This window comes from Toxorhynchites rutilus, chromosome 2 (assembly GCF_029784135.1).
Source record: "Toxorhynchites rutilus septentrionalis strain SRP chromosome 2, ASM2978413v1, whole genome shotgun sequence".
In the NCBI taxonomy this organism is placed as follows: Eukaryota; Metazoa; Arthropoda; class Insecta; order Diptera; family Culicidae; genus Toxorhynchites; species Toxorhynchites rutilus.
In genome coordinates this window covers 113677223-113703006 of record NC_073745.1, presented here as the reverse complement: position 1 = coordinate 113703006, position 25784 = coordinate 113677223, and the positions used below count along the sequence as shown (strand labels likewise).

General features: G+C 39.7%; 1 protein-coding gene across 1 annotated transcript; it reads left to right on the top strand.

Annotated features, from left to right (window-relative positions):
* Nucleotides 1–19082: 19082 nt before the first annotated feature.
* LOC129768486 (uncharacterized) lies at nucleotides 19083–21426 on the top strand. Its single transcript, XM_055770174.1, has 4 exons — nucleotides 19083–19222; nucleotides 19289–19495; nucleotides 19605–20538; nucleotides 20598–21426. Exons 1-4 carry the CDS (start codon nucleotides 19146–19148, stop codon nucleotides 21117–21119), a joined length of 1740 nt encoding a protein of 579 aa, XP_055626149.1. The 5' UTR covers nucleotides 19083–19145; the 3' UTR covers nucleotides 21120–21426.
* The last annotated feature ends 4358 nt before the right edge of the window (nucleotides 21427–25784 follow it).

The following is a 25784-nucleotide window of genomic DNA, read 5'->3' as shown; positions in this document are numbered from 1 at the left end:
GTAAACTGGTTTTAATGGGATGATGAATTTGCGGATCGGCTAAGTGAACGGCTTCAGTTATAGGGCACTGACTTACATCTTTTAGTTTGATCGGCAATTTTGGAGTTGAACTCGCCAAAACTACATAGAGCAACACAACATGTGCATATGCTTATCATATGCTTATACAATCACTGTATTCCATTTACGAAGCACTTGATTTCATTGTCTGATTCTCTTGAAAACTCACAGTTCAGCCAGTCTACGTCGGTTTGTAATAGAAAATGTCCGAGATTAGATTCACATGTGATGTTTTGCTATAACGCTTTATGTTTTATAACGTGATCACATGGTAAATGAAATTTGGAAGAAAACAAACAGCAATACAAATAGCTTCACGAGTTGTTGTTCCCCAAAACTGTTCAAAGAATTGAGAAAAAATCGCCTCCATTAATTATGTTCACATGTTTATAATGTACAAACATAGAATAAAGAATAGAAACAAACATAAACTTAAATTCAGGCGCAATTCAACTATTTTTACGATTATTTTTTCCAACAAATGAAAAAATGTCCACGTAAACAACAGGGGGAGGGGTATAGAAAAGTTCCATGCTTGTCCACGGAGGGGGGCGGGGTGTCTGAAATCGTACTTTTTTGTCCACGTGGTGTGTGGACAGCCCCGTGAATGTTTTATAACGTCATTTCCTTCTATTGGCAATCTAACGTACAAATCTACACCTAGGCGGCGGTGAAAGTGATTATGGTTTTAAATTTTGCGATGTGAGCTTATGGAAGGTTTGTAATTCTTTCCATAAATTACAATGTTAAAATAATAAAAGATTATTTGATTGCGATAAGTTAGGAAGAAATTTAATTCTGCTTAATTTTATATATAACATGTTATTTCCTTATCTCTTTCAGTAGTGAAAACTGTATAAATGTAGACAATGGTTGAATCAAAAAAAGGAAATTCGAGAGCACAATCTAAAAACAAGTTGAAAAATGCATGGTTCCTGCATGTGAGAACTTCCTTGGAAAGTCCGAAGGTAAATATATGTGATTTGTTTTTAAGTTTTAGGTTACATTATCATCATTTTCTTAGTTCAAAAACAGAATCCAGATGTCTCACCGATCGTTTACGTTTTGCGTTATACTTATGACAGACATACAGCTGTACTTGCGTTGTACTTCGAAAATTGTATGTCTGTCACCATGTACAGCGCTAGAACCATGCAAGCAACTCGGTACAATCGCTGTACCTGTACCGACCTATTTTACCGCTGTACTTGGCTACAGTTGTACTGTGCGCAGCGCCATAGACGATTAGTGGTGGGTAGCATGAACAAAACGAATCAAAACATTTGGTATACAATCTTTTCATTGACTTTCTCTTGAGTTAATAACTCAGATGGGAAACATATTTGTTGTGTTCGATAGTTTAGACGCTAAATAAAAACCTTTTTCATTGAAATATTGGTGAAAATACAATGCAATAAATTCAAACTTCTGATTGTCAGTCTGACATGCGGTACAATGTACAACCAAAGTATATGTGTCATGCTATCGTGGTACCTGTACAACGCTGTACACGTACAGCGCTAGTACAGTTGTATGTCTGTCCATGGTATTAGATCACTAATTGTTGAACCATATGTACCTAATATCATGGACAGACATACAGCTGTACTAGCGTTGTACGTGTACAGTGTTGTACAGGTACCATCGTACCATGACAGACATACTTTGGTTGTACATTGTACCGCATGTCAAACTGACAATCAGAATTTTTTCCGATTTTGACCACATATTTCAATGAAAAAGGTTTTTATTTAACGTTCAAACTATCAAACATAACAAACAAGTTTAAAATCTGAGTTAATAACTCAAGAGAAAGTCAATGAAAAGAACGTTTATACTTATGACAGACATACAACTGTACTAGCGTTGTACTTCGAAAATTGTATGTCTGTCACCATGTACAGCGCTAGAACCATGCAAGCAACTCGGTACAATCGTTGTACCTGTACCGACCTATTTTACCGCTGTACATGGCTACAGCTGTACTGTGCACAGCGCCATACGTGGTTAGTGGTGGGTAGCATGAACAAACCGAATCAAAACACTTGGTAAACATTCTTTTCACTGGCTTTCTCTTGAGTTAATAACTCAGATTGGGAACTTGTTTGTTGTGTTTGATAGTTTAGACGCTAATTAAAAACCTTTTTCATTGAAATATGTGATGAAAATTGGTCAAATTTCTGATTGTCAGTTTGACATACGGTACAATGTACAACCAAAGTATGTCTGTCATGCTACGATGGTACCCATACAACGCTGTACACGTACAACGCAAGTACAGCTGTATGTCTGTCCATGGTATTACCAAATGTTTTGATCGGTTTGTTCATGCTACCCACCACTAACCGTCTATGGCGCTGCGCACAGTACAGCTGTAGCCATGTCAGGCGGTAAAATAGGTCGGTACAGGTACAGCGATTCCGAGTTGCTTGCATGGATCTAGTGCTGTACATGGTGACAGACATACAACTTTCGAAGTACAACGGTAGTACAGCTGTATGTCTGTCATAAGTATAATACCAGGGACAGACATACAGCTGTACTTGCGTTGTACGTGTACAGCGTTGTACAGGTACCATCGTACCATGACAGACATACTTTGGTTGTACATTGTACCGTATGTCAAACTGACAATCAGATATTTTTCCAATTTCCACCACATATTTCAATGAAAAAGGTTTTTATTTAGTACCTAAACTATCAAACACAACAAAAAAGTTTCCAATCTGAGTTATTAACTTAAAAGAAAGTCAATGAAAAGAACGTTTATCAAGTGATTTGACTCTGCTTGTTCATGCTACCCGCCACTAACCGTCTATGGCGCTGCGCACAGTACAACTGTAGCCATGTACAGCGGTAAAACAGGTCGGTACAGGTACAGCGATTGTACCGAGTTGTTTGCATGGTTCTAGCGCTGTACATGGTGACAGACATACAATTTTCGAAGTACAACGCAAGTACAGCTGTATGTCTGTCATAAGTATAACGTGAAAAAACTTCGGTAAAATTTCACAAGTACACCCAAAGTTAATTTTTAGCGCATGTCATGGCATCCCAATTTATTACATTAAATGAGCTGAAAAATAACAGAAAATGTGCTACTCCCCAATACATGTCATTTGTATAAAATACTAGCTAACCCGGCAAACTTCGTCCCGCCCATTTACTTGATTAATTCTCGAGTAATGCAGAAATTTGTGTTTTATTTGTATGGCAGCCACCCCTAAGAGAGGGGGGAGGGGTATCTAACCACCATAGAAACATTCATTGCACCCTAAAGTTTCCATATGCCTAATTTGGTTTAATTTGCTTGATTAATTCTCGGGTAATGCAAAAATTTGTGTTTCATTTGTACGGCAGCCCCCTCTAAGAGAGGGGGAAGGAGTATCTTAACACCATAGAAACATTTATTGCATCCTAAAACCTCCACATGTCAAATTTGGTTTCATTTGCTTGATTAATTCTCGAGTAATGCAGAAATTTGTGTTTCATTTGTATAGCAGCCCCCCCTTTGAGTGGGGGAAGGACTGTCTAACCATCATAGAAACATTTATTGCACCCTAAAACTTTCACATGCCAACTTTGGTTTCGTTTGATTGATTAATTTCCGAGTAATGCAAAAAATTGTGTTTCATTTGTATGGCAGCCCCCTCTAAGAGAGGGGGAAGGAGTATCTTATCACCATAGAAACATTTATTGCATCCTAAAACCTACACATGCCAAATTTGGTTTCATTTGCTTGATTAATTCTCGAGTAATGCAGAAATTTGTGTTTCATTTGTATGGCAACCCCCCCTTTGAGTGGGGGAAGGACTGTCTAACCATCATAGAAACATTTATTGCACCCTAAAACTTTCTCATGCCAACTTTGGTTTCGTTTGCTTGGTTAATTTCCGAGTAATGCAGAAATTTGTGTTTCATTTGTATGGCAGCCCCCCCTTAGAGAGGGGGGGGAGGGGTCTCAAAATATCATGAAAACCTTCCCCGGCCCCAAAAACCCCTACATACCAATTTTCATGTCGATCGGTTCAGTAGTTTCCGAGTCTATAAGAATCAGACAGACAGACAGACATCACTCCATTTTTATATATATATATAGATATGCTAGTATATAATATATATGCTAGAGCCAATATGAGCGAGCGAAACAGGAGACACATTTAAATGAAAGCATATGAAAGCTTTTCGTATAGTTTGACAAATACACGGCCCAGACAGATAAAGATATATTCTTCTTTATCCTCTTAGAAAACACTTTCCAACTTCATTTTATGATCAGATGTAATATTATCACGCTTTTATATATCAGTGCTGACAGTTATGTGTTATATAGCGTGGTTGAGTGAAATATCTTTGCATTCCAGCCGGCCTTGGTTGAGAAAAAAGAAAAGAAACCAGAAAGAGATGTCTGCTCGCATACATACAAACCATTTTTAAGCTTTTAAAACAGCTCATTATTTGCGCATTCGACCCTCTAGCACACGAAATGGCATCATTTCTGCCAAAGATGACATGTTTTGAGCCAACGTTGGTTCGGGTGTACAGGGAAATGGTAGCATGAACATAGCAAGCACATTGATTATCAGAAAATGTGAATTCTTCGATAGTGGTTTAAAGGTTTTTTTCCGCAGCTTAAACAAACTTTTCGTGTATTGTGCAGTAAAGCTTTGTTCACCTACAGAGAGGGAACAATTTGATGCAGTGAAACTGTATGTTTGATATCAATGAATGAAATTAATTGCATTTTAATTTTTGCATGTTGTGTGGGGTGACATGGACACGATTCTGTGGGGTGAATTGGTCCTACAGGTTTGAGGCTTTTCTTTGGTCTATTTGTTTCCAGATGTCGCCGAATTACAAAAAAGAATGGACAGACAAAGTTGGAAGAAGGAGGAGCTTGGAAGAGCTACACAGGCCATCAATGACAGATCTTCTTTGATCAAGCATCGAAAGTGTTTGAAAAAGCTCGAACAACAGTGAAAATATTCATGCAGAATTTGAAATGGTCTCAATGCAATTTTTCTGGTCTGGAATCTGGCCAGGACACCTGGTATCGATTCCAAAACACTTTTACTGATTGTAACATTATCCCAAAATGCTTTACATAAACCTAATTATGTTTTTTCAATGAAACACATACTGGACCAAATCACCCCACAGACGGTCCAAATCACCAAATCATAAAATTTCAATGTCCAAAAATCATATCTTTTATTTTATGATATATCTCGTAGTTTGAAGCTTGATATAATGATTGAACATTATTGATTGAGAGAAAACAAGTGTAGCTCAGTGTTCAATGTGACATTTTTTATTTAGACCATATTGGTTTGGAAATACTGGATGCGATTTGCTTAGGGGGCCCAATTCCCTCCACTTCCCCTATTGTCAAAGATGAGTAGGGTAACACGGGGTGATTTGGTCATATGGGGTGATTTGGACCACCCCTTTATCTCAAAAATTACGGCTCAACTTGGATTTTCTATAATTTCATTTCCTTCTATTGTTGAACCGTATGTACCTAAAGTAAAAAAAACTTTGGAAAAACTTCACAAGTAGAGGGAAACGGTAGCATAAATACATCAAGTACTATGAGCGTAAAAAAATGCGAGTTTTCCGATCGTGGTTTTAAGGTTTTTCCCGCTGATTAAACAAACTTTTCGTGTATTGTGCAGTAAACTTCTGTTCGCCTACAGAAGAGGAATAGTTTGATGTAGTGTGGGGTGACATGGACACGTTTTTGTGGGATGAATTGGTCCTACAGGTTTGAGGCTTTTCTTTGGTCTAATTGATTCCAGATACCGCTGAATTACATAAAAAGGATGGACAGACAACGTTGGATGAAGGAGGAGCTTGAAAGAGCAACGCAACCATCAAGAACGGATTTTCTTTGACCAAGCATCAAAAGTGTTTGAAAATGCTCAACCAACAGTGAAAAGATTCATGCAGAATTCGAGATGGTCTCAATCCAATTTTTCTAGTCTTGAATCTGGCCAAGACACCTGGTATCGATCCCAAAACATTGTTACTGATTGTAACATTATGCCAAAATACTTTACATAAACATAAGTATGATTTTTTTGATGAAATACACACTGGACCAAATCACCCCACAGACGGTCCAAATCACCCCGCATCAAATTTTAATGTCCAAAAATCATCTCTTTCATTTTATGATATATTTGGTAGATTGAAGCTTTAAATAATGATTAAACCTTATTGATTGAGAGAAAACAAGTGTGGCTCAGTATACAATGTGACATTTTTTATTTAGACCATATTGGTTTGGAAATATTAGGCGATTTGCTTGGTCCAAATTCCCCCCTTTTCCCCAATATTGTTTTTCAAAACCTTCCCCATAAACTTTGGTTTCTGGGTGTCTCTCACGAGATTCGTTCTAGAGCGGGACCGCGGTGGTATTCGGAGAACCAGCGAGACACGGTGGCCTGGGATAAATAATTGATTGATCGGGGAGGTGCGGGTAAGACGGACAGTGGGGGTAATATGGACAGGTGGTTGATTTGTATAGTTGTCAAATATCTTTTAATGAGAACCCCTTCTATATATCATTCTATAATATTCAAACCACCATATGACAATAAATACTGATCAAAAGTAGAAGAGGGAAACAAAAAACGGAAATCATATATGTTTTCGCGTGTGGATGTAATTTTTGCGGCTTCGATATTAAGCATTTTGAGTGGTTTAATTTCTAAATTCAATTCGCTGATGGTTATATTTCGGTTCGAAAGTTAACAGAGAAGCGATATTGGGTATGTACGGAAAATTTAATTCATATTCGAGTGGAAAATTTAAATGATCGAAGTAATTGTATCGGTAGGGAAGTTGATGTGAGATGGTCTGTGAAAATATTGTTTATTCCGTTCCTAAGGAATGCCCTACGTCTATAAACGGAAATTAAATCACCAAAGGTGGACTGTCTAGAACAGTGGTGGCCAGGTATAGGCATGATGCGGACCGAATAAAATTTTTCATCATAGTCGCGGGCCGCAATGATTTTTCCCCACTGCTGTTTATGTTAAATTGAAAAACATACGGATTTAACCGTTTCTTTCTATGGCTCACTACATCATTTAAATGAGAAACTATTCTTTTTTTTATGAAGACTTACAATATGATCACGGTTAAATTGTGTCATAAAAAAACTTGTTACAATATTTATTACTTTATTTCGACATAGAAAATGCTGAAATACAAACATACCTAAACGCCCTTTCGTATTTCCTAGTTGACAATACTTTGGAAATTCTCAGTGTCATAAAATGGGCAAAATTAAGTTTTCCCATTTTTTCGAACAACATGAGCTTGCTTTCGTTTATTTTTCTGATCTCATTGAGTTGTTTCTTTTTTATTAATTCGTTTATTTATACAGGCTCAGTTACATAAGTTTTAATGAGCCGAATTCTTAACTATATTTTTATAACTATATATAAAGAATTTCCTAATTCTATGGTTAGTAAGGTAGAAAACCGATTACAGAACAGATTTACCTTGCAGGCCCAAGTTAAAATTGTTCAGATGGCTTGTGATGTTCGTTAGAAAAGCTAGATCTGCTATACATTTCTTGTTCATGAAATTCTCGCCCGGTTTTAAGTGACAAATGAAATTTCGCCATACTCGTCTACATCTCCAAGGAATGCTTGGAACCCATGATGAGTCAATGCGTATGATTTGATGTGGTTTGCGATTTTGACAACATCCTTTAGCAAGTGTAAGGAACTAAGGCAACCTACAAGCCGCCAAGGTGAGGCAATTCGAGTCGACCGCCGACTCGGACAAAATATATGAATGATACATTTCAAAGCAAAAATTGACCGGGCACCAGACAATCGTATGCCCTCCGGCGCTCGGTAACGCTCAGTTGGACCTAACTAAAAGATTTTTCCTCCAGTGTTTCAAGCTAACCGGGCGAAAGGTGAAACACAGGTTTGCTTGCGAGAGGTCGTCGCTTCAGACGGCAGGTCGGTGGTCGACTCGAAATGCTTAACCTCCACGGCATTCGCCTTGGTTCCTTATCCTTATCCTTTCCACCACTGGTCTAGAAGCTGACTGGAACCAAAAACTGAGGATTTATTCGTTTAAATTGCTGAAAAGCACAATATAACTTCTAGGTAGACTAATTCGATTTTTTCATCATTTAACGGACATTCGTGATGAGTTCAGACCTTAGTTGGATAAAATTATTCCTCTCACGAGCGATAAACTCTACGTTTCGTATATTACGAACCTGTCCATATTCCCCTCACCATATTTCCATATTATACACATCGAAACAAATGTTCTACTTTTTGGTCTGTTTCAATTTGAGTAAAAAAATAAAAAAAAAATTGTTTCTGAGATAAGCAATGATGGAAGAAGTAACAAATTATAACACGAAGTTTTAACTACTGATTGCCTCTCTATGCTAAGATTTATTTTAGGCCACAGAACTCTACACAAGTTACCCTACTAATTACTAATGAATATTCAAACGTTCTGAGTAGGGGAACCGGGGTAATATGGACAGGTGGTTGATTTGTATAGTTACATTTTGAATTTCAGATTTCTGTTAATGAGAACACCTTCTGTATGTTATTCTATAATATTTAGGCCACCCTATGGCACCTTTTTTCTGTAAATTTTCCGATATTCAAACTAAAACTCATAATACAAAATTATCTTCAGAAACAAGATTTTTTCACCACCTGTAAAAAAATGTTTTCAACATACATAGAATACTAATTTGATACGGAAAAGTTAGAAGTTCATTTTAGTTCAAGTTTAATTTTAAAAGTATGTCCATATCGCTTGAGAATCCATTATCATTTTTGATGCTTCCCAAACTCGTGAAACGAAGCTCAATGTTGTCAACGCGAATGTCAATGTCAGGACATTGTCCCTAACACACTAACACACTAGTAACGTACGCATTTTAAAAATGGACTAATTTCGGAACAACGGCAAAATAAGTCCAAGAGAATAGTTGACGGAACGGTGATGGGACATTGTACAGGCAAACCTTTTTTTGTGCGGGGGATAGGGACCGTATAAAAAAATCGTGCAAAACTTCACCAGTAGCTCTAAAAAACCGTATTCGGTACACATTTTGAAAAAAAAATTTCTTGTGCGGTGGATAGGGACCGCATAAAAAAGTTTCCTCCACGAAAATAACTCAAATCCACGCCGTTCACCGTTCAATTTCCTTTTGTTTCCCTGCTTTGGACAGTTTGCCTCATCGGTTGCACGTGGCTGTTTTGTACTTTTACATGCCGAAACGTGATGCTGTTAGATATCATGTCATGCAAAAAAAACTTAGAGCATTTGATGGGAGGAGGGGAATGATTTCAGAAATGGATAATTGAGACGCAAATATGCTTTTTTCGCACTGAAATGCATATAAACCATCGAAAAAAACTAAATGAACGATAACTTCGTCAAATATGCTTCTTTTCATATACCGCACAAAAAAAACCGCTCAAGAACAGAAAACCGCACAATTAAAATTGCACAAAAAACCGCACAAAAACTGGTTTTACTGTATGTGTAACGCTTCATAGACTGAAGCTTTCGGATAAAAATGTCCATTTTAGTCAATTCAGCTATTTCATGCCAAACCATGTTTTGTTCCTTTTCGCTAAATATAGGGTTGGGGAAAAAGAAATGTCGTATTTCTGATCGAAATTTGACGCTTTATTTAACATACTTAAAATTATCCAATTTAAGTCAAATATGCACCGTTTTGTTCGAAAACTTGTTACCATTTAGAAGGCAACTTCATTACAACCCCCTTATAAATCACCTCCTGGGTCGAGTTCGTTCTGTTTCAGCAGTGCATCGCAGGCGTTGATTCGGTCTAAAAGATTTTTTTTGCGTCAACTCGAGGGCACCCATTCATTCAGCTTTTTTTGAAATCCAATCTTCTGCAAATGGTTCTAAACGGTTTTACGGTCTATATCCAGTTCCTGGCCAATCAAGCGAGTGCTCACATGCCGGTCTACTTGGATGATTTCAACGATGTTATCGGTTTCCATGACGATTGGCCTACCAGTACGGGGTGTATCTTCGACAGCCACTACACCAGAACGAAATCTATCAAACCAACGCTGTGCTGTGCGAATCGTTACAGTATCGGGTCCATAAACTACACGAATTTTTTCGGCCGCCTTCGTTGCAGTTTTACCTCCCAGGTAAAATATGGCGGATTTCTTGCTTGGTGGACTCCATCTTCGACGCGCTATAACTTGAGACTGAAAAGGACAATCACAACTCTGTCAAAACGACACTTGTAGTACAGATTGTGGTCTTTAAATAGCCGTATAGACCCGATGCGATAAGTACAACACAAGATATGTTTAAGTGTTGTCATATATTGACAATATACGACATTTCTTTTTCCCCAACCCAATATAGTTGAAACCCTCCTGTACACGCGTGCATGCTAAATTTGGCTCTATTTGCTTGATTAGTTCTTGAGTTATGCAGAAATTTATGCTTCATTTGTATGGCAGTGGGACATGCTATGATAAAGAATGTTTCCAAAAGAATACATTTTGCTATATACCATAACGAAAAGCTCCTCAATGTATATGTTATTTTCACTGATGAAAAAAAGTTCCATTTGGATTGTCTCGATGGTTTCAATGGGTACTGGGTGATGTACGGAAGAAGGAACAGTATTTTCTAACTAGGAATTTTGGTGTAGGCTCGTACATGGTTTGGGCAGGATCCCGTGCAACCGGATATCTCACGATAGCTTTCACATAATTCAAGGATTACATACATGTTCTGGAATCCTCTCTCCCACAATTTTTGCGTGGATATCGTCACAAAAAATTCACATTCCAGCAAAACGATGCTACTATTCATATCCAAACTTAGGTCCAAAAACTTATTTTTTTGGACTGTTCGGCTCGCTCCACAGACTTTCGTCCATGTTCCCGAAGCTCAAGGTCGCAATTTCGGGAACATGGAAAAATATCGACAAATTCGCTCAGCAGCATTTTATAAATATGTTCCAACACGAATTTTTCAGGTTATTAGCCGAAATGGCAAGGTTGCCAATTATTGACATGTAAACTCTTTTGAACGAAATTCGGAAGTTGAATCAGTGACAACAATGGTGTTTGCAATTTGAGACAAATGTAATTAAACATTTTTTACCATCAATATGTATTTTCAAATCAATTTTGTTGTAGTCAAGTGGAAAAAAAGGCTTTATTGTACCCAAAAATCAAATTGATTTCGCGAAACAATACCATTTTGAGTAATGAGACGCTATTTAATAACCAACAAAGCTTAGGACCAGCGTGACGTGACAACGTTTTGACTCACTAAAAACATGTTTTTTCTCGTTTTCATTTATAAATCACACGATTTCCAAATAGTAAACGATATCAAAGTAAAATTGGAAAAAAATCCTAAAATAATCTTCAGTTGGAGAATATTTTACAGTTGAATTCGCTTGTTGCCAGCCCAATACATTTGTGACGTGACAACACCTGTCTTTTTGCGGTTTCCGACTTTTGAGCATTGATGTTGTATTTTTTCAGTTCCGTTTCAAAACATACAAATAAATTTTGTTCTATGATTTGTCAACAAAAGATGATTCAGTTTTTCAAGTTTTTCAGTTTGTATATTCAGTTTTTCAAAAAACTCGTAAGAACATTGCAGAAATTGGCATTCATTTTGTGACGTTACAACGCGCTCTGTGCGAAAAAACAGTGTCCACAAAGCGTTGTCACGTCACACAATCAATAATTTGTATTAAACAAAAAATTCACCGTATTGTAGCTAGCTAAATACTATTTTTTATGTTTTTTATTACTCTAAATACTTTTCACTTTCCTCTGAGATCTCCTCTTCCCCGTTCAAAAATCCATCCTATGGGGGCAGGTGGTCCTAACGCGACCGGTGATCCTGAAACTACCCCCTTTGTATCTCAGGAACGGTACTTCCTACCAAATTTTCAGTAGGGTCAAATGAAGGGTGCCATAACGCTGACAATTTGATAATATGGTGACTTTTTTCTGGATCTCTTTATTCTAGCTTTTTGGCGCCATTTTGCGTTTCCATTGCTTCAAAAACAGAGAAAAAATTTGTTTGACCTGTATTGAAAATGAGTTCAATGTTCTTTTAGATTGTGAAACATTGCGAAACAAGGTAATTTAAAATTTCTTTTTATGTTGTAAAATAAACTATATAAATTCAATCTACCTGTTACCTGTATTACACGCTATGCCGTTATTTGGGAAAAGTCGGGGTGGTCCTAAGCTGACCGGGAGTTGATCTATAGCTATAGATGGATTTATTCACGCGAAAATAGATGTAAACGTGTGAGAATATATATGATACATTTCTCCGAGGTCTAAATGTATAGGATGAATAGAATAAATTCAGGCATATGTAAACGTTGGTGAATTTCTCACCGGTGAGAAATCACTAAAGTTGGATGCAGTTCTACTTCAGGTAAATAAATTCATCAAAAATATGAATATATGCATTATATAAGTTCGCGCTAGTGTAAACGGTTGATGCGATTTCTATAAATCTCATCATATTTCTTCATACGAATATATCACTAGCCTAAACCCACCCTAAGGGCGATTACACATTATCCGGTTTCTGCCGGACCGGTTTCAAAAAGCGCCGCTGGGTTTGGACGGAAAACCGTGAATTGATTTGGTAGACGATCGGGATAAGGATATCGTGGGTTTCTGTGTTTGGAAAGGTGGTTTGCCTTCGAGATGTAGAAAAATTTTGGATAGAATTGAAAAACCGAGAGAAATACCTTTGTTTTTTACAGCGCCAAAGATGCTTCAAAAAATAACAAGAATTGGCGATGAGGAACTCTTCACTGGTTTTGTTCTGGACAAACACTTGCGAGGCTTGATTGAGGAGTGGTAAAAGTATAAAAAGTCTTTGAAAATGGTCCGTTGCAAACATTTATATGGGCTTCTTTCTATGTTCCAGCAAGGTGATCTGTATTCGAAAGATGAGCTCCAGACAGAAAGTAACCAAGATAAAGCGAATAATGGGCATCCAGCCACCGGACCAAACCCTAATCATATTCAAACCAATACAAGCGTTCTATTGGTTCTTGAAACCACAGCTGCTGCGGCAACCACGAGCCTTCTCAAGTTTGCGTCCCTTGGAGAATACATACGGCCAAGTGATGGAGTGTGGAACCTTCTAGATGGTCTTGCTGTACTTTTTTCGGGTTCTGCGATACAAAAAGCGATAAAGCTTAAAATCGAGAAACGAAATCCCGCATTTACCATCGACGTAATAATTTTGTAGCAGTTTCACTTGTGATTGATATCAATATCCTGGATAGAACCGAAAACGGAAGAAAACTCTTTTTTTAGAAACATTGAAAAACACTAACACAAACTATCACTAGCCAATAACAACTCAAATATCGACCATTACATGCACGCCGGACTCTTTAAAACGCCAGAAAATTTAATTGTAATAAGGTTTAGAACATCTCAATAATACTGAAATTTCAGTTCTGTTAAAATGTCAGTCGAGTCCTTATCATTTTTAACGCTAGCATAATTTGAATAAAAAAAATTAGTTCGTTTATTCTGATTCATTCGATTTTTTTTTGCCTTTAATAATAATGCGTTCTCTTATGTAACTTATAACTCATGTAACTTATTATAAAAAATATAAAAAAAATAACGAAAACAAACTCATTATAAATTGTATTATAGATTTATTAAATTAAAATACATGGTTAGTTACGTTTGTGTCAGAATGAACGCTGTCTGCAACTGAAGATGCTACTAAAATTCCAGAAAAACTGTTTTCATCATTTTCCTTGTTGAATTGATTACGACGTTGAAAATGAATTGGAATTTGTTCCTAAGACTGTGTGTATTTCACGGTTGCAGTAATAATTTTTACGATTAAAATAACATCGTAGTTTTCCTTCAAACACTATCTCATTTATGCTTCCGCAGATCCTTGTTCAGAAACGCGATTAGCATAATCCGCAGCAGAGTAGCTTGTCAAGCGCCTTTCGTATCAACAAACAGCTGTTAATACGCGGATCCTGAGCGAAGAATACCGAATCTGATATGCCAACCGCTGGGTGTCGAAGAGCCGGTGCCGGTGCTTCGGCGTCGGACAGGGGAAATTCTTGATCACTGGGCACAGATCGGACAGTTTGTACTTGAGTTCCTCGAACTGAGCCTCCACCACCCCGTAGTCGATAGCGTCCCGGGTCAGGTCGAACTGTGTGGAATACTGAATAAGAATATTAGGAGAGAGCTGACTGACCTTCACATTCAGCTCGATAAAGTCTCTCAAAATTTATCCCTTGATGAACCAGTTGGAGATTTGATTGACATCATCGAACTCATTTAGTAGCAATTTCAAATAAGGGAGCTTATCTATGAACAAAACAAAAACAGAAGTTAGTTAAAAACCCGGTCAATTTGTCGAAACACCACCCACCGTTCACCCACAGTCCACGACAATATGCTCCATAATGCCCTCGTGCGCCTTTGCAGAAACTTTTATCACTGAACTTGTTCCACAGCAGCTGAATAAAGAAGCGAAATAAAAATTTCGGTATCCATATCACCTGCAAATTCTGATTGATTTCAAAATCAACAAACAAACGTCAATAGTACTCACATATTAATACATGGGGCGAAAAATTGCCTGAATTGTACTAATACTAACAGACATGATGAAAAACTGTCAATTCGCTTTCATGGCATGGAGCTTCGTGCTCCGCTTTTGGGAAATGATAGTGATAATGGATTTTCAGGTGTATTAAACACATATCTTAAAATAAAAATTATGAATGAAAATTAACTTCTTCTTCTAAAATGTGTTCTTTGTGTAATAGAGTAATACGTTCTTTTGCAAGTTGGGAAACCTTCCGAACAATAATTGTGTTTGATATTGATTGTATATTACAATGATGAGTTTTAGTGAAAAAAAATGGTTACGGAAGAATCAGTACCTCGAGTTTTAATCAATCAAATAACATGAAGTAAAAATTTTCATTCAAAATTTTAACAACTTAAAACTGTCTTGAGGTGTGATAATCTTATAGAGAATGATTTGCCTTCCCAAACCGATGTCTCCACCAGACGTCGATACAATACTACTGTGATCGCTTATAATGCTTGTCCGGTCACCGGACATTGTAGTCGCAGTAGACGGCTGCATCACGGCGCCGTAAAGAGGTTGGTACGGTCGAAATTTGCCATTTGGGTTTCAGACCGGTCCGGCAGAAACCGGATAATGTGTAATCGGCCTAAGGCTTAGTTCTCACCACTCAAGTATTATCTCCCTCTCGCTTAAATCCTGTTTGCTCACTATCAAACTTGATTTTCTTTTATCATTCTTCTTCGCGTACCCATGGTTATATTAGGCTGTCAAAAAAGTCCTGCAGTATTTCCGCGAGGTGTCGTTGTAAGCGCGTAGTTCTAGTTGTATTCATTGTATCGAGTCATACTATAGCTTGTTGGAAAGGTATTTTTGCGCGCTTTTTTTAAGTCGTTCGTGAGTTATAGTGTCGCAAATATGGAGCAAAATAAAGAGAACATCCGACAAATTTTACAGTACTACTATGACAAAGGCAAAAATGCATCTCAAGCTGCCAATAAAATTTGTGCAGTTTATGGACCCGATACAGTTTCCATTTCCACCGCACAACGATGGTTTCAACGTTTTCGTTCTGGTGTAGAGGTCGTCGAAGATGCGCCACGCTCCGGAAGGCCTGTCGTCGAAAATTGCGACAAAATCGCTGAATTAGCCGAGAAAGACCGGCATAGTAGCAGCCTTAGCATCGGCCAAGAGCTGGGGATAAGTCATCAAACCGTTATTAACCATTTGAAGAAGATTGGATTCACAAAGAAGCTCGATGTATGGGTGCCACACACGTTGACGCAAAAAACATCTTTGACCTATCGACGCATGTGAATCGCTGCTGAATCGCAACAAAATCGACCCGTTTCTGAAGCGGATGGTGACTGGCGATGAAAAGTGGGTCACTTACGACAACATGAAGCGCAAACGGTCGTGGTCGAAGCCCGCTGAAGCGGCTCAGACGGTGGCCAAGCCCTCATTAACGGCCAGGAAGGTTCTGCTGTGTGTTTGGTGGGATTGTCAAGGAATAATCTATTATGAGCTGCTTCCCTATGGCCAAACGCTCAATCCGGACCTGTACTGCCAACAACTGGACCGCTTGAAGGTAGCACTCATGAAGAAGAGGCCATCTTTGATAAACAGAGGCCGCATTGTCTTCCATCAGGACAACGCCAGGCCACACACTTCTTTGGTGACGCGCCAGAAGCTCCGGGAGCTCGGATGGGAGGTTCTTTTGCATCCGCCGTATAGTCCGGACCTTGCACCAAGTGACTACCACCTGTTTTTGTCCATGGCGAACGAGCTAGGTAGTCAGAAGTTAGCCACAAAAGAGGCCTGTGAAAATTGGCTCCGAGGTTTTTGCCAATAAGGAAGCGAGCTTCTATAACAGGGGTATTATGAAGTTGGCATCTCGTTGGGAACAAGTCATCGAACAAAACGGCGCATATTTGACTTAAAACAGATGATTCTAACTAATTTTATGAACAAATGAAAATTCAAAAAAACTACCGCAGGACTTTTTTGACAGCCTTATATGTCAGCGCAACCATTCACGATCGTATTGTGGAATTTTATGCCATTTCCGGTCGTTTAGATCCGTTTTAAACGAACCGGTCACCATCCTCGATTTTAAAATGATATCGAAATACGATATTCGACTTCCGCTGTTAAGACATCTTCAACCGATACCCAAATCGTATGGAGTTTCCATATTTTTGTCATTCAATACTATTATCAGCAAACCGGAAATCGAAACAAGAATCTATTCTATATTCTGGAATCTAAGTTCATCTATTGTTGACAAAACATAGAAGAAAGTTAATTTGTATGTTTTGAAACGGAACTGAAAATACAACATTCATGTTCAACAGTTCGAAGCAGTAAAAAGTCAGGTGTTGTCTCGTCACAAAAGTATTAGGCTGGCAACAAGCGAATTCAACTGTAAAATATTCTCCAGCTAAAGATTCTTGTAGAAAATTTTCTCAATGTTACTTTGATATCGTTTACTATTTGGAAATCGTGTGATTTATACACGAAAACAAGAAAAAACATGTTTTTAGTGAGTCGAAACGTTGTCACGTCACGTTGGAATGGGTCAATTGTGGTTGAGACGAAGTTCTCCAACTGATAATTCTTGTAGCAAATTTTCTTAAGTTCACTAAAACATCGTTTAATTGTGTATGTTTCATACATGAAAACGCAAAGAAAAATGTTTGTATTAAGTCAAAATATTACCACGTCACGGTGGAATGGATCGTATACTTTGCGTGACGTGACAACAACTTCTTGAGACAGTTGATACTCCTCTATTTGTGGACCGATTTTAGTGGGCTGTTGACCCTCATTGTTTGCTCAGAGAAACCCAAGTATAAACAAGTTTGAACTTACGTTAATCTGATAACCTAAAAAAGCTCTATTTTTGTGACGTGGCAACGCTTCATAATACCTGTTTTTCAAATGCTTGTTTCTCACAAATTACAAAATGAATCATGGGTCTACCCACGGGTCTTCAAACAAGTATTTAATTATCCATTCAATGGTACATAGACATTGAAGTTTGGTTAAGTAAGTGCAGAGATATCTCAAAAAACATAAAAATAGTGAAAACCTAAATATTTTAAATTGTATTATGTAGTTTTTTAAACTCGCTCCTCTCAAGCATTGGTGCATAAAAATCGAGTTCGTTTCCAAAATTTTATGATATAACTAGTGCTTATTCAAATAAAGTTTTCACTTTTCTCCTAGAAATAGATTTGAAATTTGATTCTCTGGTGCATAACCTCATAGAATGGACCAAAGAATTTGAGACCTATGCGTGGGTATAGGAAAGTTAAAGAAAAATTCTGATTTTCCAACAAATTTCTAACAAACAAAACATCATGACGGCGCCAGTGGTTGTATGGTTAGCGTAACAGCCTCACAATCCGATCGGCCTGGGTTCAATCCCAGCTGGCGTCGTTGGGATTTTCTGAGGCGAAGAATCTCTGGTTACGTCTTCCTTCGGAGCGGAAGTAAAAGAAGTTGGCCCGGCTCATGAGTTGTTGAGTCTGATAGGTAGGAACAGGTGGAGTCGCCTCCCTGATGTCGGTGATTGGCACTAAAGTGGCGGAAATAGGCCGACGAAAAATAAGCGAAGATAAAAAAAAAAAAAAAAAAAACATCATCATTTTGCAGGCTGTGCCATCTGGTTGTAAATCTAACGTAAATTCGTCAATCCTGGGGTAATGTGAAGCTTCAATCTACCCCACTGGTGACATCTGTTTGTGGAGTGAATGTTGTTCATTCACCCGTTGACTGAACGTGGGTTTCTCTGCTTCGCCACCTATCAAGGAGTGGAAAAACTTCAATTTAGTGCTGAATGCGGGAAGTACTTCCCGAGTCACCCTTCAAATTCGAGTAGCTCAAGTTGTGCTTTTAAGGCACATAAAGCGTGCTGAAGCCCACGATTAGCTGTTTTGATGTTTTTAATAAGATATGTATAGTTATTGATTTACATAAGGGTCATACCAGTGATAGAAAGTTTGAACAAGAATGACGCGTTCGAGCTCGCCCGTTATGTCTAAAGGTCTTCAAAGCGGATGTACCAATTTTTTCAAAATTTGATACAGATTATTGGACTTTAGTTACAAATACACTATAAAAAATACAAAATAGCTATGCGAATATTACACACCTAGAGACTTTTTGGAATTATGGAACTATGATTCGTTGCTTACTCTAAGCTCAACCAGAAGCATACTTTAAGGCGTTTCCTCTCATCGAAGACTAAAACCAATATGGTCGCACCACGTATTGAAGAGCTTACGAAGCATTGCTACCTATCGGTAGGAACAGCCATGCCGTTCTCTAAGCCCACCAGATGCCTCCAGGAGCCCGAGTCCGGAATCCTGATCTGTCAAACAAAATGCAGTCTAGGTTCGTCATTTGTTTCGCTTGGTCGAGTAAAACAAAAATAAGGGTATAAATTATTTAAAATCATGGTGACCGTAAGATGTGTGCTTGAAAAGTGCGGCAACAAACGGAAGAAAAAGAACAATACCATCTCGTTCTTCAGGTGAGTCCGGTTTAAAGCGACGGTTGTGACCGACAGTTTTGTTTACATGCCCTGCTACCTTTGCAGCTTTCCAAAGGAAGATCAATCGCTGAAAAGATGGCTCGAATTCGTTAACAAACACAACAAGAAGAGCAAATTGGATGAGCAGAACTTGGTCCGTGAGAAGATGAAACTATGCCATCTGCATTTCGAGCGCAAACAAATCATGGTTAAGTCGAATAACGATCGCGCTCTGGTACGAAATACGATGCCCAGCATTGCACCGGGAGCAGTGTGAGTATCCTGTAAAGGATTGTATTGATTGTTTTGCCAAGCTCGACGATTTCGAAATCAACCTGAAAGGACATTTATATTTACATTTAATTTATCTTCTTTATTTCAGTAAGAAGAAAAAAAGTAAGAAAAAAACTAAATCTCCGAGTGCATCTTCCTCGGCAAGCAATTTTGAACCGTTGAGGTTTGAGGATACACAGCCAAATGTCGTGGATGGCGACTCTCCCCTGTTCCACAATATCAACGGATACGAAGTTGACTTACGAATAGCTTCAAAGCAGGAGTTCTTTCGATTACCAAATGGAAAATTGATCAAGGTCCGGCGACAATCCAAAAAGAACGATAACAAAGCTCCTCCTGCTCCACCCGAGGTAGACAAACAGGAAAGACCTAGACCATCCCGAACATACATTAACAAGCGAATGGCAGATTTGCGGACGGCATCCAATAATGGCGCCAATGTATCACGCCTCGCGCCACAAACAACTCCACCGACTCCCCCGCAGACTGCGCCGCCTGTAGATCCTTCAAATGTGGTTAATATGCCTGCACTGACTGCACTGCAGGCCCTGATGCATAAGTATCACGACGATACCCCGTTCGGGAGCTTTCAGAAACAATTCGAGGATCGACTCATTACCGCAGCGGAAATCTCTCTCCACGTCGTGTCGAAAGTTAACAATCTCATCAATTCCAACTCCTTCAAAGCGGCGGCTAGCGAACGGGACATCAAGGAATTGTACATCAATGTGTCCTACGTACTGAAATACGCCGTCGATCGGTTCAAGATCCTGGAGGATAACTGCGTTGACGACATCAGGAGTATGGGTTTCACCAAGAATTCCGATCTTGGTCCCATGCTGGATGAGCAGAACGCAAAAAGCCCACCGACCGAATCGGAGGAAGATGAGGATGACGATTGTGCCATCGTTGAGCAACGAGCCGACACGATAGAGATATTTTCCGACGACGACGATGATGATGATGATAGTGGCAGCGAGGGGGACCGAGAACTCTCGAAACTTGATGCTTCCTGTGCATCGGTAGGACATATAAAACAAAGTGAAGGTTTGTGGCATTAACTTTTTCTTCTTTTTCTCAGACAATCGACTTGGATGCTACAGAGGTGGACATATGTTCGGACACGGAGAGTGTCCACGAAGAGGAGCAGGAGGAGGAGGAGGCAACACAAAACATTGATATCGACATGAAAGAGGCAAACCGAGCCGAGAAAACCGAAGCGTACACGATAGCGGGATACGAAATTACCGAAAGTCCTGATCTGATCCCAGAGGAGGAGGAAACAGAATTGAACGAGGTCCAGATTGAAATGAAACACGACATCGAGGAAACGACTACGGAAGTCACGCACGTTTTGGAGAGTTATTTTCATAGTGAAAGTGTCAAACAGGACGAATCTATGGAAATGCAAAGCGAATCTCATCAGGAGTATGAAAATGGGTATGATGGGGCCGAGATGTTGATCATAGAAGAAAACGAACAGGAGGGAGAAGCAACGGAAGAACTGATTGAAATTATTGAGGGAGACGTGGATTTGGACGATGGGCATGAGTACAAAGTGATAGAAATCGTTGACGGAGACGTTCTGTTTGGTAACGACTGATAGTGTTCGCTTAAGATTAATTCAATAGGTTCTCAACCTAATGTACATTCAATCAACATAAGTTTAGCCATCGTTATATGACTCGTAACATATAATAAAAGAACTGTACGATAGAGTATAATTACAATATTTCGTTATACATTTAGTGCGTCGGTATAGTTGGAATTCAACATCTTTACATTTCGTTCAACTATGTATGTATATATTTACGCGTAGGCTTAAAGTATCTTAAACCTGCAACTTTTTCGTGTGAGTTTGTAGTTATGTTATTCACATAATTTGTAACAAGCTTGTAGCAAAGCTTCATTAGGGAAAAATATAACAAAAATATAAAACAAATCTCGAAATCAAAGTGCACTTAACTTACTCACAATAATATCACAGAACTAAGGAAAAACTGCTATTTACAATGATGCTACATGCCATAAAGAGATTGGGTTTTATTCACAACATTGTTGCTCCAATGAACTCGGTTCATAGCTGCAGTTCTCCAACTCCCGGCCGCACCATTTCTTTCCAAGTTTTGCTCCACCTGGTCCAACCACCTCGCTCGCTGGATTCTTCTTCTTCTTGTTCCAGAATCGATGGAACAGAGAGGAATGATTTCAGAAGTGGATAATTGAGACGCAAGTATGCTTTTTTCGCACTGAAATGCGTATAAACCATCGAAAAACGCTAAATGGACGATAACTTCGTCAAATATGCTTCTTCCCATACACCGCACAAAAAAAAACCGCGCAAAAACAGGTTTTACTGTATTTATCAAAAACGGATTGAGCCACCTGAGAGAACTGCCCGGTCGAACGTTCATATATTTTTTCTCATATCTGTATTATAAAAATAAACTGTGAATGACAAAACTATTTTCTATGATCGAACTTTTGCAGTTACGGGGTATGCATAGATCCTTATAGTCCAAAACTAATTAAAATTAAACGATCCATATCATGAAATCTTAACCATTATAAGTGGAGATTTCATGATATGGGTGAATTATTTTTCATCAAATATAATTTTCTATACATTTTGTTATATCTCGTTATATACTATCATATAATTTCATTAACCATTTCTTCTTCCAGCAGATACCACATGCATTTAGTAATAGTAATAGTAATAGTAATAATAATAATAATAATATAAGGTTAGTTAAGCCTGGTGCACGTGTCTCATAGTTCCCATTGCGACCTTCAGCCTCTGCCCAGGAACTCCGATCCCTACCTTCACGAGGTACTAGCTGAGATGCGAGCAACCCTTGGAAAGATCGGGTAACCAACCCCGGTGGGACCTTGGGTCGTATGCAAACAGGGAAGGGGGACTAGTGTAGCGTCTGTTCTCCATGTTAGGAGCGGCCCACAACAGCGTCTGTATTCCAGGTTAGGAACGGCTGAGATACCGTCCTTCAGGCAGGTTGAGGACTCTAAGAAGCAACCTGTGCCAACCCGTGTTTTCCCGGGAAAAGGAAAACTACCAATAATGCAATTGAGAAATCGGAGAATTATAGTAATGCGATCGCCTGAGGAGGGCCCCCGGACTGGAGCTGGTCCTGGAACGGGCGTACATGCGAGCGGCCAGCGGCTAGAGGAATTGGTGCAAGAGCGGACCCCTAGTCATCGGGCTCAGCCCGTAAACCGAACGCTAAACAGAACCCGCAGCACAAGAAATCACAATGGCAATGCTGCACCTGCAAATGATGCTTCGATTGGACGACGTCAGTCGCTCACATTGACAGGCCGCCAACGGCAACGAATCATGTGGACGAGAGAGAATGAATTCGTGATTCGTTGCTATTATGTCTGCACAAGATTGGAGACGGACATGTCCGGCAGACCAAGAATGCTGGAAATGTTCAACGAGCAGTTCCCACGATTTGCCGGCCAACTAGATCGGAATAAGCTCTACACACGGAGACGAGCGATTTTGTCACACAACATGCTGTCCCCGGCTGAAATAGAGGCCATCAAGTTGGAAGTGCAACGAGAACTGCGTAGAGAGAGTGGAAGATCGAGCGATATGTCGAGAAGGAGCTCTGCTAGGCTGAGTGCATCGTTCGCTAGTGAAAGGCGCGAATCTATTGCACCACCACCGGATCCAGTGGATGAGCCTAGAGGACAAGAGCCGGCAGAGGATCAACAACGAGGTCAATTAAAGAACGAATTGGCTTTCCACATGGATGCAGCAGTGACCCAGTTTTACGGAACGGACCCCTTAACCCGACACAAGATTCCGAAGTTGCAGTATTCCCACCGACTAACGAGTGCCGTCCAAGTACTCGACCAGGAAGTACTACCTGTGTACCTGGAAGTGGTAGAGAATCTAGAGGAGCTGCAATTTATCGTTTATTGTGGAACTGTAGCTGTTGTACGGACGTTAGGAATGCGCACCTTTCACCAAGACGATAGACAGAACCGCGTACTCTCCAAAAAACCGAAACCTGCTTGGATGAGACGCCTGGAAGGTCGTATCCAAACGCTCCGAGTAAAAATCGGTCGACTAACGCAGTACAAGAGGGGAAGTCGATCGCGAAAGCTGATTCGTGGAGTTGCTGAAATTGTGAAGCCGGCAGAGCTCTCTGATCTTAATGAAAACCGCATCATTGAGATCCTCGACACCCATGTACAACGGTTGAGTGCTCTATCAAAAAGGTTAAGACGTTATACGGAATGTACGAAAAGGCATGCGGATAATCGTATGTTCAGTATGAACGAAAGGGAGTTCTACAGCCGCATCAAAAAGAAACGCAATAATTACGATGGTGGTCTTCCTGAGATTGACGAAGTTACCCAGTTTTGGTCAGGCTTATGGGAGAACCCTATTCAACACCGAAGTAACAGGATGTGGCTGGCAGAAGAAGAGGAATATGGAAACGGACTTGAAGCAATGCCTGCCGTTATGGTAACCGCCCATGATATCAACGAAGCCATTCGATATTCCAGGAATTGGGCTGCGCCAGGACCAGATTTCGTGCACAATTTCTGGTACAAAAAGTTTTCTTCAACTCATGGGCGAATGGCAGAGTGCTTCAATAAGGTATTAGAAAATCTCCAAACAACACCGGAGTTCGTGACCAGGGGAATTACTCATCTGATGCCAAAGGATCAAGACACAGCGAATGCGGCGAAGTACAGGCCAATAACATGTCTAACGAGCCTGTACAAGCTACTTACGTCGGTGATTAATAAAAAGATACAAAACCATTGCGAAGTTAACGAAATATTAACAGAAGAACAGAAAGGCTGTAAACAGAACACGCGGGGCTGCAAAGATCAAGTCGTTATCGATGCAGTCATCGTCGGACAAGCAAGCCGAAACAGAAGGAACCTGAGTATGGCGTACATTGACTATAAAAAAGCATACGACTCAGTACCGCATACGTACCTGATAAAGGTACTAAAAATGTACAAGATACATGATGGCGTCATCAGGTTTATGGAACACGCAATGGTAAACTGGAGCACCTCGCTTAGTATCACCGACGGAACAACTATGTTGAGATCCAGAACTCTCAATATTCGCAGGGGAATATTCCAAGGTGACACATTCAGTCCTTTGTGGTTTTGCCTTGCGATGAACCCCTTGAGCAGAGCACTCAACCGAAGCAGCCATGGCTACCATATCAACAGAACAACGACAATAAACCATACCTTCTATATGGACGACTTGAAACTGTTTGCGGAATCAACAGAAGCGCTACATAGTCTTCTACAGTGTGTTAGCGACTTTAGTTCCGATGTGCGGATGGAACTCGGAATCGAAAAGTGTAAGGCAGTACAGCTCCACCGTGGACGATTGGTGGAGACTGAAGGATTCCGCATTAACGAGAGTGAAGTGATTCAAGATTTGGTGGAAGGCGAATCCTATAAGTACCTGGGATTTCTGCAACTGAAAGGGATTTGTCACACAAAAATCAAGAAGGAACTCCAGGAACAATTCTTGATCAGAATCAACCAGGTTTTGAAAACAAACCTCTGCGGCGGCAAAAAAATCAAAGCCGTCAATACGTTTGCCGTTCCTTTACTCACGTACAGTTTCGGGGTGCTGAAGTGGACGAAAACCGATTTAGAAACAATAGAAAGAGCAATGAGAGTGACGTTCACAAAGCACCGTATGCATCATCCAAAGTCGTCCATAGAAAGATTCACCTTGCCACGTGTTGAAGGAGGAAGAGGTGTCACTGACATTAGAGCGCTTTGCAGTTCCCAGATCCAGCAGTTGCGGAGTTACTTCGTGGAAAGTCAGACCCGTCACGATATCTATCGCGCTGTCTGTGAAACGGACCGTGGATTCAGTGCCCTGCATCTGGCGCAGGAGCAGTACGAACTTAGCTGCAATTTGCAGACCATAGAAGAAAAAATAACATCATGGAAGCAAAAGGAACTTCATGGGACGCACCCCCATCGTTTAGAGCAAGCGCATATCGACAAAGTATTATCGAACACGTGGCTGGTGCGAGGTGAACTCTTTTCTGAAACAGAAGGGTTTATGGTAGCCATCCAGGACCGGATAATAGCGACTAAAAACTACCGGAAGTACATCTTGCACGAAAACGTTGTTGACTGTTGCAGAAAGTGCAATAAAGTAGGAGAGACGATTGAACACGTCATAGCCGGCTGTGGAGCGCTAGCCGAATCAGCTTATCTCAATCGTCACAACTCGGTTGCCAAA